The sequence below is a fragment of the Elephas maximus genome, chromosome 3 (assembly GCF_024166365.1).
Source record: "Elephas maximus indicus isolate mEleMax1 chromosome 3, mEleMax1 primary haplotype, whole genome shotgun sequence".
NCBI classification, from domain to species: domain Eukaryota; kingdom Metazoa; phylum Chordata; class Mammalia; order Proboscidea; family Elephantidae; genus Elephas; species Elephas maximus.
In genome coordinates this window covers 125187501-125201883 of record NC_064821.1, presented here as the reverse complement: position 1 = coordinate 125201883, position 14383 = coordinate 125187501, and the positions used below count along the sequence as shown (strand labels likewise).

The window sequence follows — 14383 nt, the reverse complement described above, 5'->3', positions numbered from 1 at the left end:
CCATCAAGGATACTCCACTGGTCTCTCCCCTCTGGGAGCAAGGAAGAAAGAAGAAAACTAAAGATACAAGGGAAAGATTAGTCCAAAAGACTAATGGACCACATCCACTAGTCTCCACCAGACTGAACTCAGTACAACTAGATGGTGCCTGGCTACCACCACCGACTGCTCTGACAGGGATCACCAAAGAGGGTCCCAGACAGAGCTAGAGGAAAATGTAGAACAAAATTCTAACTCAAAAAGAAAGACCAGACTTGCTGACTTGACAGAGTCTGGAGAAATCCTGAGAGTATGGCCCCCGGACACTCTTTCAGCTCAGTGATGAAGTCCACTCCAGCCAAAAAGTGGACAGGCCCAAAAAATAAAACAAGACTAAAGGGGCACACTAGCCCCCGGGAAAGGACTATAAGGCAGAAGTGGACAGGAAAGCTGGTAATAGGAAACCCAAGGTCGAGAAGAGAGAGTGTTGACATATCATGGGGTTGTTAACCGATGTCATAAAACAATATGTGTGCTAACTGTTTAATAAGAAACTAGTTTGTTCTGTAAACTTTCAACTAAGGTACAATAAAGAAAGAAAGAAAAAAAAAGTAACGACAATAAAAAAAATGTTCCTTTCAAACAATGGCCATGATAGATGGTTCTTTTTTCCTACCACCCTTACTTAAAGAAATCCAAAAAAAAAATCAAACCCATTGCCGTCAAGTTGATTCCGATTCATAGTGACACTATAGGACAGAGTAGAACTGCCCCATGGAGTTTCCAACGCCTGGTGGATTCAGACTGCCAACTTTTTGGTTAGCAGCTATAGCACTTAACCACTATGCCACCAGGGTTTCCAAACTTCATCTTAGCCCCATTAATTTTTTTTTAATTGATCTAGTACGTACTGAAACTAGGGGATCACTGATCTATGTGGGCTTGCTGCACATCAAACAAAAACAAAAATGACTGACTCATGGACCTTCTGTGTGTCAAAATAGAACTGTACTCCATAGGCATTTCAGTGGTTGATTTTTCAGAAGTACATTGCTGGGGCTTTCTTTCAAGGTACCTTTGGGTGGACTTGAACTGCTAACCTTGCCTTAACTGTCTACACCTCCTAGCAGCCCTGTTACATACCAGCATGGTTTATAATTAGTCCCTGGACCACTTCCCCAGGAAAACTGGTATCAATAACAGGAAATCATTTTAACATTTTCAGCCTATGCCCCTCCTGGCTGGAGAGATCTATGCGGAAAACCTAAGTACTTATTTGCATGCCACTTCATACACCCTAAGGAGCCCTAGTGGCGCAGTGTTTAAGCACTCGGCTGTTAACCAAAAAGTTGGCCATTCAAACTCACCAGCCAATCTGCAGGAGAAAGATGTGGCAGTCTGCTTCCATAACAATTTACAGCCTTTAAAACCCTACAGGGATCGGCAGGGCCAAGATGGCGGACTAGGTGGACGCTACCGCGGATCCCTCTTGCAACAAAGACTCGGAAAAACAAGGGAATCGATCACATACATAACAATCTATGAACTCTGAACAACAAGCACAGACTTAGAGACAGAAAACGAACAAATACGGGCAGACAGCGACTGTTTTCAGAACCAGGAGCCAGCGTACCAGGCAGGTGACATTCGGAGACCGATCTGGGGCAGAGCCCAGGGGGGCAGATGGCACAGAAAGGGGGCCCACCCCTTCCCCCCCGAACCCATCCCGGGAGGAAGTCTAGCTGGTTGGCACGGGCAGCATAGAGGCGCAGCCGGAGGGAGAAGCACCCGGGAGGCAGTGACCGATCTGGGAGTGGGGAGAACAGCGTCCCAGCTGGGGTGCTGTCCCGCCGGGAGTTAGGCGAGAGGCAGATGGGGGCGAGCGGGGGGGGGGTGGTCAACTATATTTCCCTAAAGTGACCCAGGGGCGGGGCCCACATGTTCGTGCGGGAGGACGCACACCCAGTCCGCGCGTGTGGCGCGGCACACCGGAGGGAGAAATCCCCGGAGGTGACTGGTCTCAAGGCAGGGAAGGCAGCATCCCAGATGGGGAGCCATTCCGCTGGGATCTGGGCCTGCGGGGGCGGGGCGTGAGCGCGGGGTCCATTTTTATTACCCTGAATTGACCCAGGGGGCGGGCCCACCTGGCCCGTGCGGGTGACGCCCACCCCGTTCGCGCGAGAGGTGTGGCGCACCGGAAGGAGAAGTCCCCGGGAGGAAGTGACTGGTTCCGGAACGGGGAAAGCAGCGTCCCAACCCGGAAGTCGTCCCGCTGGGATTTGGGCGCGCGCACGGGCGGGGCGTGACCGCAGGGCCCAATTATAATCGCCTGAAGAGACCCTGGAGGCAGGCCCACCCGTTCGTGCGGGAAACGCCCACCCAGTGCACGCGAACAGTGCCGCGCACCAGAGGGAGAAGTCCCCGGGAGGAAGTGACTGGTCTCCGAGCAAGGAAAGCAGCGTCCTAGCCGGGGACCCGTCCCGCCCGGATTTTGGCGAACGGGGGCGGAGTGTGAACGCGGTGTTCAGCTCTATATTCTGTGGTGCTACACTCCTAGCTCTCTGATCCCTCCCCCACCCTCCCCAGGCGGCCCCATTAACATCCGAATACCCGGAGCCAGAGGGAGAATTCAGATAGGGATCTGACTGCATTTTCTTTTAGCCAACTACCTGGAAAATCTAGTTTCCCAGTGATGGCTCGGAGACAGCAGTCCATATCAAACCACATAAAGAAACAGACCATGACAGTTTCTCCAACCCCCCAAACAAAAGAATCAAAATCTTTCCCAAATGAAGATACAATCCTGGAATTATCAGATACAGAATACAAAAAACTAATTTACAGAATGCTTAAAGATATCACAAATGAAATTAGGATAAATGCAGAAAAAGCCAAGGAACACACTGATAAAACTGTTGAAGAACTCAAAAAGATTATTCAAGAACATAGTGGAAAAATTAACAAGTTGCAAGAATCCATAGAGAGACAGCATGTAGAAATCCAAAAGATTAACAATAAAATTACAGAATTTGACAACGCAATAGAAAGTCAGAGGAGCAGACTCGAGCAATTAGAATGTAGACTGGGACTTCTGGAGGACCAGGGAAACAACACCAACATAGCTGAAAAAAAATCAGATAAAAGAATTAAAAAAAATGAAGAAACACTAAGAATCACGTGGGACTCTATCAAGAAGGATAACTTGCAAGTGATTGGAGTCCCAGAAGAGGGAGGGGGAACAGAAAACACAGAGAAAATAGTTGAAGAAATCCTGACACAAAACTTCCCTGACATCATGAAAGACGAAAGGATATCTATCCAAGATGCTCATCGAACCCCGTTTAAGATTGATCCAAAAAGAAAAACACCAAGATATATTATCATCAAACTTGCCAAAAACAAAGACAAACACAAAATTTTAAAAGCAGCCAGGAGAAAAGAAAGGTTTCCTTCAAGGGAGAATCAATAAGAATAAGCTCAGACTACTCAGCAGAAACCATGCAGGCAAGAAGGGAATGGGACGACGTATAGAGAGCACTGAACGAGAAAAACTGCCAACCAAGGATCATATATCCAGCAAAACTCTCTCTGAAATATGAAGGAGAAATTAAGATATTTACAGATAAACACAAGTTTAGAGAATTTGCAAAAACTAAACCAAGACTGCAAGAAATGCTAAAGGAGATTGTTTGGCCGGATGACCAATAATATCAGGTACCAGCACAATAGAAGGTCACAAAACAGAACGTCCTGATATCAACGCAACTCAAATAGGGAAAGCACAAAAACAAACAAATTAAGACTAATTCTAAAAAATAAATAAATAAACAAAATAATACACACAACAGGAAATCATGGAAATCAATAGATAAACGATCACAATAATCAAAAAGAGGGACTAAATACAGGAGGCATTGAACTGCCAGATGGAGAGTGATACAAGGCGATATAGAAGGATACAAGTTAGGTTTTTACTTAGAAAAATAGGGGTAAATAAAAAGGTAACCACAAAAAGGAATATCAATTCCATAACTCAAGAAAAAAGCCAAGAAAAACGTAACGACTCAATAAACACAAAGTTAAACCTTATGAAAATGAGGATCTCACAAGCTACTAAGAAAAACGTCTCAGCACAAAAAAGCATGTGGAAAAATGAAATGGCCAACAACACACATGAAAAGGCATCAAAATGACAGCACTAAAAACTTACTTATCTATAATTACGCTGAATGTAACTGGACTAAAAGCACCAATAAAGAGACAGAGAGTCACGGACTGGATAAAAAAACACGATCCATCTATATGCTGCCCACAAGAGACACACCTTAGACTTAGAAACACAAACAAACTAAAACTCAAAGGATGGAAAAAAATATATCAAGCAAACAATAAGCAAAAAAGAAGAGGAGTAGCAATATTAATTTCTGACAAAATAGACTTTAGACTTAAATCTGCCACAAAGGATAAAGAAGGACACTACATAATGATAAAAGGGACAATTGATCAGGAAGACATAAGCATATTAAATATTTACACACCTAATGACAGGGCTGCAAGATACATAAATCAAATTTTAACAGAATTGAAAAGTGAGATAGACACCTCCACATATATAATAGGAGACTTCAACACACCACTTTCGGAGAAGGACAGGACATCCGGTAAGAAGCTCAATAGAGACACGGAAGACCTACTTACAATAATCAACCAACTTGACCTCATTGACTTATACAGAACTCTCCACCCAACTGCTGCAAAGTATACTTTTTTTTCTAGCGCACATGGAACATTCTCTAGAATAGACCACATATTAGGTCATAAAACAAATCTTTCCAAAATCCAAAATATCGAAATATTACAAAGCATCTTCTCAGAACACAAGGCAATGAAGCTAGAAATCAATAACAGAAAAACTAGGGAAAAGAAATCAAATACTTGGAAAATGAACAATACCCTCCTGAAAAAAGACTGGGTTATAGAAGACATCAAGGAGGGAATAAGGAAATTCTTAGAAAGCAACGAGAATGAAAATACTTCCTATCAAAACCTCTGGGACACAGCAAAAGCAGTGCTCAGAGGCCAATTTATATCGATAAATGCACACATACAAAAAGAAGAAAGAGCCAAAATCAGAGAACTGTCCCGACAACTTGAACAAATAGAAAGTGAGCAACAAAAGAACCCATCAGCCACCAGAAGAAAACAAATAATAAAAATTAGAGCTGAACTAAATGAATTAGAGAACAGAAAAACAATTGAAAGAATTAACAAAGCCAAAAGCTGGTTCTTTGAAAAAATTAACAAAATTGATAAACCATTGGCTAGACTGACTAAAGAAATACAGGAAAGGAAACAAATAACCCGAATAAGAAACGAGAAGGACCACATCACAACAGAACCGAATGAAATCAAAAGAATCATATCAGATTACTACATAAAATTGTACTCTAACAAATTTGAAAACCTAGAAGAAATGGATAAATTCTTGGAACAATACTACCTACCTAAACTAACACATTCAGGAAGTAGAACAACTAAATAGACCCATAACAAAAAAAGAGATTGAAACGGTAATCAAAAAACTTCCAACAAAAAAAAGTCCTGGCCCAGATGGCTTCACTGCAGAGTTCTACCAAACCTTCAGAGAAGACTTAACACCATTACTATTGAAGGTATTTCAAAGTATAGAAAAAGACGGAATACTACCCAACTCATTCTATGAAGCTACCATCTCCCTGATACCAAAACCAGGTAAAGACATTACAAAAAAAGAAAATTTTAGACCTATATCCCTCATGAACATAGATGCAAAAATCCTCAACAAAATTCTAGCCAATAGAATCCAACAACACATCAAAAAAATAATACACCCTGATCAAGTGGGATTTATACCAGGTATGCAAGGCTGGTTTAATATCAGAAAAACCATTAATGTAATCCATCACATAAATAAAACAAAAGATAAAAACCACATGATCTTATCAATAGATGCAGAAAAGGCATTTGACAAAGTTCAACACCCATTTATGATAAAAACTCTAACCAAAATAGGAATTGAAGGAAAATTCCTCAACATTTTTATGCAAAGCCAACGGCCAATATCACTCTAAATGGAGAGAACCTGAAAGCATTTCCCTTGAGAATGGGAACCAGACAAGGATGCCCTTTATCACCGCTCTTATTCAACATCGTACTTGAAGTCCTAGCCAGGGCAATTAGGCTAGACAAAGAAATAAAGGGTATCCAGATTGGTAAGGAGGAAGTAAAGCTATCACTATTTGCAGATGACATGATCGTATACATGGAAAACCCTAAGGAATCCTCCAGAAAACTACTGAAACTAATAGAAGAGTTTGGAAGAGTCTCAGGATATAAAACAAACATACAAAAATCACTTGGATTCCTCTACATCAACAAAAAGAACACCGAAGAGGAAATAACAAAATCAATACCATTCACAGTAGCCCCCAAGAAGATAAAATACTTAGGAATAAATCTTACCAAGGATGTAAAAGACCTATACAAAGAAAACTATAAAACTCTGCTACAAGAAATTCAAAAGGACATACTTAAGTGGAAAAACATACCCTGCTCATGGAGAGGAAGACTTAACATAGTAAAAATGTCTATTCTACCAAAAGCCATTTATACATATAATGCACTTCCAATCCAAATACCAATGTCATGCTTTAAGGGGATAGAGAAACAAATCACTAATTTCATATGGAAAGGAAAGAACCCCCAGATAAGCAAAACAATACTGAAAAAGAAGAAGAAAGTGGGAGGCCTCACCCTACCTGATTTCAGAACCTATTATATAGCTACAGTAGTCAAAACAGCCTGGTACTGGTACAACAACAGGCACATAGACCAATGGAACAGAATTGAGAATCCAGATATAAATCCATCCACGTATGAGCAGCTGATATTTGACAAAGGACCAGTGTCAGTCAATTGGGGAAATGATAGTCTTTTTAACAAATGGTGCTGGCATACCTGGATATCCATTTGCAAAAGAATGAAACAGGACCCATACCTCACACCATGCACAAAAACTAACTCCAAGTGGATCAAAGACCTAAACATAAAGACTAAAATGATAAAAATCATGGAAGAAAAAATAGGATCTACCCTAGGAGCCCTAATACAGGGCATAAACAGAATACAAAACATTACCAAAAATGATGAAGAGAAACCAGATAACTGGGAGCTCCTAAAAATCAAACACCTATGCTCATCTAAAGACTTCTCCAAAAGAGTAAAAAGACCACCTACAGACTGGGAAAGAATATTCAGCTATGACATCTCAGACCAGCACCTGATCTCTAAAATCTACATGATTCTGTCAAAACTCAACCACAAAAAGACAAACAACCCAATCAAGAAGTGGGCAAAGGATATGAACACACATTTCACTAAGGAAGATATTCAGGCAGCCAACAGATACATGAGAAAATGCTCTCGATCATTAGCCATTAGAGAAATGCAAATTAAAACTACGATGAGATTCCATCTCACACCAACTAGACTGGCATTAATTCAAAAAACACAAAATAATAAATGTTGGAGACGCTGCGGAGAGATTGGAACTCTCATACACTGCTGGTGGGATTGTAAAATGGTACAACCACTTTGGAAATCCATCTGGCGTTATCTTAAACAGTTAGAACTACCATACAACCCAGAAATCCCACTCCTCGGAATATACCCTAGAGATACAAGAGCCTTCACACAAACAGATATATGCACACCCATGTTTATTGCAGCTCTGTTTACAATAGCAAAAAGCTGGAAGCAACCAAGATGTCCATCAACGGACGAATGGGTAAATAAATTGTGGTATATTCACACAATGGAATACTACGCATCGATAAAGAACAGTGACGAATCTCTGAAACATTTCATAACATGGAGGAATCTGGAAGGCATTATGCTGAGCGAAATGAGTCAGAGGCAAAAGGACAAATATTGTATAAGACCACTATTATAAAATCTTGAGAAATAGAAAAAACGGAGAAGAACACAGACTTATGTGGTTACAAAGGGGGGGAGGGAGGGAGGGAGGGAGAGGGCTTTTTATTGATCAATCTGTAGATAAGAACTGCTTTGGGTGAAGGGAAAGATAACACTCAATACAAGGAAGGTCAGCCTAATTGGACTGGATTAAAAGTAAAGAGGTTTCTGGGATAAAACGAAAGCTTCAAAGGTCAGCGAAGCAGGGGCTGGGGTCTGGGGAACTTGGTTTGAGGGGACTTCTAAGTCAATGGGCAAAACAATTCTATTATGAAAACATTCTGCATCCTACTTTGAATTGTGGCGCCTGGGGTCCTAAATGGGATACAGACCCCAAATTCTCATTAAAAGACCACACCTAATGGTAATGGTATGATTGCGACTAGAGGAATCCCAGAGACAATGCTCCCCAGAACTTCTGATGGCACAGGACAGGAACCATCCCCGAAGACAAATCATCAGGCATGAAAAGGACTGGTCAGTGTGGGGGAGAGAGATGCTGATGAAGAGTGAGCTAATTAAATCAGGTGGACACGGGAGAATGTGTTGGCAACTCTTGACTGGAGGGGGGATGGGAAGATAGAGAGAGAGGGAAGATGGCAAAATTGGCATGAAACGAGAGACTGTAAGGGCTGACTCAATAGGGGGAGAGCAAGTGGGAGAAGGGAGTAAGATGTATGTAAACCTACATGTGACAGACTGATTGGAATGGTAAATGTTCACTTGAAGCTTAATAAAAATTAAAAAAAGAAAAGAAAAAAAAAAAAAAAAAAAACCCTACAGGGCAGTTCTGCTTATAAGGTGTTGTTATGAGTCAGAATTGACTTTACATCAGTGAGTTTGGTTTTTGGTTTTCATACGCCCTATAGTACAGCTAGAAACCCCGGTGGCATAGTGGTTAAATGCTATGGCTGCTAACCTAAAGGTCGGCAGTTCAAATCTGCCAGCCACTCCTTGGAAACCCTATGGGGCAGTTCTACTCTGTCCTGTAGTGTCACCATGAATTGGAATCAACTTGAAGGCAACGGGTTTGGTTTTTTTTGGTTTGAAAGTACAGCTTACTTTACTTATCTTGTTATGCTTCTCTTGATTTTTTTCTACAAAAGTCCAGAAGAAAAATGATAATTTGCCTACTTCAAAGTCTGAACTAAATATTGGTCTTTGCTGATTATTACCCATATCAAATGGTATTTGTTCAATGCACATGAATATGCAACTACTTCCCAGGCAAGTTCCATGTTTTTTCTGCTAAACGGAATATCCAACAGCACAAGACTTTGAATGCATTTTGTAAAATGATAACAAAAATAGTACATCTCACACTATTTTTCAAGCATTTTAAAAGATCAGGTTTTTAAAAAGTAAACAAAACTTTGTATTTTTAAAAGAACTCAAGAAATTTACAAAGACTTGCCCCATCTACTAATGTTATTTCTTAAAAAGAGATCCCACCTTGTAAGGATGATTAAAAAAATAGTCTAGTTTTTTTTTTAAGGCTTTAAAATAAAAATGAAAAATACCACTAAACAGACATCCTATTGAGGATTTTAAAAAATAAAAATAAAAAAGGGAAATTATTGTTCAAGAATTATACAGTTCCATCAAGTTCAAGTGCTCCAAAATATCATGAGACATGCCCTACTCTAAATAACTAGCTTTCCTAGTCCCAATAATACTCAAACAAGCTTCAAAGAAACACTTCTACTGAACTGTGGAAACTCACAGCACCCTAATTTTTAATTAGGAGCATAAAGCTGTCAAAATCATGGTAAGCAATTATAGTCAACATTATGGTAAGTTAAAAAATATATATGTTTGTCTGAGAAGGTTCTATGAGGAAGTTCCTAATATACTAGCCTTGTGATTTCATTTTATTTTAATTCATACTTACACACATGGTTGTATATAGATGCTATGAGCTGAACTGTGTCCCCCAAATAGTTTATGTTGAAATCCTAACATCTGGTACCTATGAATGTCACCTTATTTGGAAATAGGGTCTTTGCTGATGTAATTAGTTAAATTAACATGAGGTCATACTGGGGTAGGGTGGGCCCTAATCCAATACGACTGTTGTCCTTATAAGGAGAAGTGACACAGGGAGACACTGAAGGAAGAGGGTCATGGGAAGATGGAAGCAGAGATTGGAGCAATGCATCTACACATCAAAGAAAACCAAGGATTGCCAGGAACCACCAAAAAATAGGAAGAGGCCAGGATCTTTTTCTAGTCTTTGGAGAGAGAATGGCCCTGCTGACACTTTGATTTTGAACTTCTATTCTCCAGAACTCTGAGACAGTAAATTTTTGTTGTTTTATGCCACCCAGTTAGTAGCACTTTTTTATAGCAGCCCTAGAAAACTAATACAATAGACAAGTATATTAAAATACCAAAAATGAAGAGGTCCATGTGATGGGAATTGTGTCAATAAGACACAGTATCCAGGTAATAGCAGGGCTTTCCTGGTTATTCTGAATAGGGTTTCTCTTCAAACTGGGTTTGTTCCTTAGTCAAATCTGCCAATTGACATACAGTCAATGATGAAGAAAAAAAGACTGGATCAACTTCTACTACAGTTCAACTACGTTATTCAGACATAGCAATTAAGTCACTTATTACGTGATCAACATAGATGTTAAAGAAAACACTAAGACAATTTTATAACTGATTAACATACACTTTTAAAGAAAATAAAAGAATTTGGCACGATGTTTTTAAAGTGTAAATTCTCCAGTTTGGATTTCTTCAGTAACTTATATAAGGAGGAAAATGTAACAGAGTAACCTCAAAGAGTATAGAACTGTTAGCGCTAACTGTAGGCTCCAAAAGATGAGGCCTAGAGGGGGAAGGAAGAGAGAGGAAGAAATAAAAAAAAAAAACAATAAAGTAGTATCAATCACTTAAATTGCCCTTACAACATTCCAGATGCCTTTCTATGTATTTTACATAGATTTAATCCTCACAGCCACACTGGGGTGGGATCAATCATTATACCCATTTTACAGGTAAGGCATCTGAGTCACAGAAGACAAGTAACCTACAGGAAGTTACACAGCTGGTAGTAAGTAGATGATGCAGCCTCATGGTGCATCTCAAGCACAGCCTCTCTGTTATCATCTACCATGTCACACACATTCTCTCATTTCACCCACACAACAACATTACATGGTAGGTAACATCATCTCTAATTTACAAGTGAAGAAAAGACCAAAGCTTGGCGATTACTACCTTGTGGGGCATCATGAATTATTAAATGGCTGTGGATTTGAGATTCCAATCAAAATACCTCAGACTCCAAAACCCTAGAGAAGAGGAGCGCTGAGGTGAAGTGCATCTGAGGAGAACTGGACTGAAGAGGGATGTGGTCTCTGTGGTACTGCAGAGCCTAGTACTAAGATAAATGATTAATCCTACTCATGAGTAGGGTCAGGAGTCTCTTCTAGTCACTACTGGGGCCTCTAATGCCAAATACAATGACATATATGGCTACTCTGTACATTTTCTTTTGCAATAATCATCACACTTAAAAGCTCATTATTTAATATCTATTTTCCAAAGGACTATAAGCTCTGTTCATTTAGAGCTTGCTTTGTATCTGGCAGACACTGTCCTAGGTGCTTGAAATATATCAGTAAATAAAATATTATTTTGTTTATTCTTAATTTAGCTGTGTACCCCTAGCACCTAGGAGAATATCTGGCACCCACTGGTTCTCAATAAATATTTATTGAATGAATAGATGAACGAATTAGGAGGGGTGGGTAGAAGCAAAAGAAAAAACTACAGAGAAAAGGAAATATTTGGGTTTGAGCTATTAACCCCCAGATTTTTATTAAAATCCTAATATGCTTGTGATTAATATGGATAGCCATTTTATTATTTCATTCTTTTTTAAAACCAGAAATGTAACCAAATATATTTTAACTGCACAGGTGAGCTCTGATCCATGTTCTGAAAGCCATCGTGTAGTTCAGGATATGGCTCTTGCACTTATTTTTTTCAAATTATATTCCCTGGAGCTCAGCCTGTGTTTGTGTTCCTCACTTTCCAAAAGGTGACTTTTCAAGGCACGTCTTCTCCCAGTAATTAGAGGCGTTTTTCTTAAAGCTCATTTGGTTTTAGCAGTGGGATTGCAGGTTGCCATCCACCTTGTTATTGGCTCCCTCAATTAGAGGCAATGGCATTTCACCGCCATGCAAAATATTAGTAAATTAACAAACCCCACTCTGCATTCATTTGGGAAATCTGCTCTGCTTGTGATGACGAAGGTGACAAGCAGGGAGTAATCACAGAGACACTCCAGTAATACCTTTAAGGCTCGCAAACATCAATTAAAACTCTGGCTCTGTGCCTTGCAGTTGGGGTTTGGTCTGAAAATTTCTTTTTTCCTGACACAATACAAAAGGCAGCATCAGTGATTTGTAAGAAAAACAAATAACAACCCCAACAAAAAATAGCCACAGAAATATCACCATGAGTTTTTCTGAATCTTTGCTACTACTCAATGTCTGTTTTAGGATTAAAAAATGGACTCCAGCATGGTGAACAATTTTTAGACAAAATTTACAACTCTCTGACATGGTAACTTTGACTCAAACAGCAAATCCTAACAAATATTTCCTTACAGTGCTAAAAAGACTGCAAAGAGATCATTACTCAAATGTCCTGAGTGTTTCTTTCTGGTTTAAGGGCATTTTAGTCTAATGAAGAGATTTTTAACCCAGGAATTGTTGGGTCACAGGAGCTCTGTGGCTGGGCTTCAGCTGATTTATCTAGAATTAGCGGAAATGTTTCATGTGCATTTTATTGAGGTGGGCATTCATCACTTTCATCAGATTCTCTAGAGGGATTGTAACCTTGCTAGACAAGAAGCCCTGGTCTATGGGAAAGGGTTCAAGGACAGAAAAGGAGTTTTTTTGCCGAGGTCTGCCACCATCCACCTGTCATGGAACCACTCTGGTCTTAGCGTCCAGATATGCTTTCTCCAGATGGTTAATGATCTTCTTTGTCTCTGGGCTGGGCAAACAGTTAACACACTCAGCCCCTAACTGAAAGGTTGGAGGCTCAAGTCCATCCAGAGGCACCTTGGAAGAAAGGCCTGGTGATCTACTTCCAAAAAACCGGCTTGAAAACCCTATGGAGCACAGTTCTAAACTGTCACCCATGGGGTTGCCATGAGCTAGGGTTGACTCGATGGCAACAGGTTTTTCATTTTTACGTTTTAATAGTTGAATCTCTGATATTTAGGGGTCATAAACTTAGCTGAATCTTTAACTTCTTGTATTCTAATAACTGTATTAACTAATGATTCGGCTTTATCATTCTTTGGCACATTTAATATCATTAACCACAAAACAACTAAACATTTATAAAACATTAATATTTGCATTGTATCAAATGGAGCAGACAGATGAACACCTTCCATTTTGAAACGCTGTTGCTTTCTTATGACAAGTGAAACCCTGAGGCAAGTTTTTTGAGCAATCAGAATTTCATTTCTTTACATGGTACATTATGGTAAACAAATGTTAACTTACACTTAAGTCCAATATAACACCATGTCAAACTGTGTGTTGTAAGTCCATCAATTGTACCAGGTTTTCAGAGGCAGAAGAGTTGAGAAACTGGGTAAATACTGTCTAAAGTTACCCAAATAATTATTTTAAAATACTTAAGAAAAAAAAAAAAATTGGGGGCTATGGAACTCCAGCCAATGTTAAAGTTTATCATATTTCGCTAAATCAAACTAAAATGAAAGTTTTTGTCATTATGGCTTAATAAAGGCAAATCTGGTAAAAATTATTAACGTTTTCATTGTTTGTACAAAAAAACAGTCACTTTTCTAAGGTAAAGAGGGTTTCTAAACGAGAGCATGGCCTTACGAGAAATCTGAAAGCTCGTTCTCGTTCTGGACATGTAAAAGTAGCCAACTTACTGTCTTGATGAGCCCCTTTTCCTGGAAGTATTTAACCAACGGAGCAGCGTTCTGCTTGAAGTTCATCAGTCTCCTCTGGGTAGCTTTCACATTGTCGTCAGGCCTCCCCTGTTGCTCTGCGCGCTTTAGCAATCTTTCTTTAAGCCTCTGACTGGCGCAAGCCAGGAACACCACCAGGTCAGGGGTACAGATCTGTGGACAGCATCAAACAAGTAGGCAGGCATTCAATGTACAGCCAACGCAAGTGTGGACAGTGGCATGCATCTCTTTGGTTCTGCTGAGGCTGCCATCTACTTGGACCTGTATGTCACTGCCAGCACACTTCAGTGCTGCTGTTCAACACAAGGCCCAGAGGCGCCGTTCTCATTATAACCACTGAATGGCACCTGCCAACCTGCATGGCCTTAAGCAGTGCCCCTACATATTTCAGGAAAACATTCTTTGTCTATGCGCAAA

General features: G+C 40.0%; 1 protein-coding gene across 3 annotated transcripts in view; it reads right to left on the bottom strand.

Annotated features, from left to right (window-relative positions):
- The window catches only part of AK5 (adenylate kinase 5), a 401842-nt gene that overhangs the window by 244653 nt on the left and 142806 nt on the right, over positions 1-14383 (bottom strand). For all 3 annotated transcript variants that reach the window (XM_049875613.1, XM_049875612.1, XM_049875611.1), the window contains one exon: positions 13928-14119. In XM_049875613.1, the coding sequence (XP_049731570.1) occupies positions 13928-14119 (192 nt within the window). The remainder of the gene's footprint in view (positions 1-13927; positions 14120-14383) is intronic.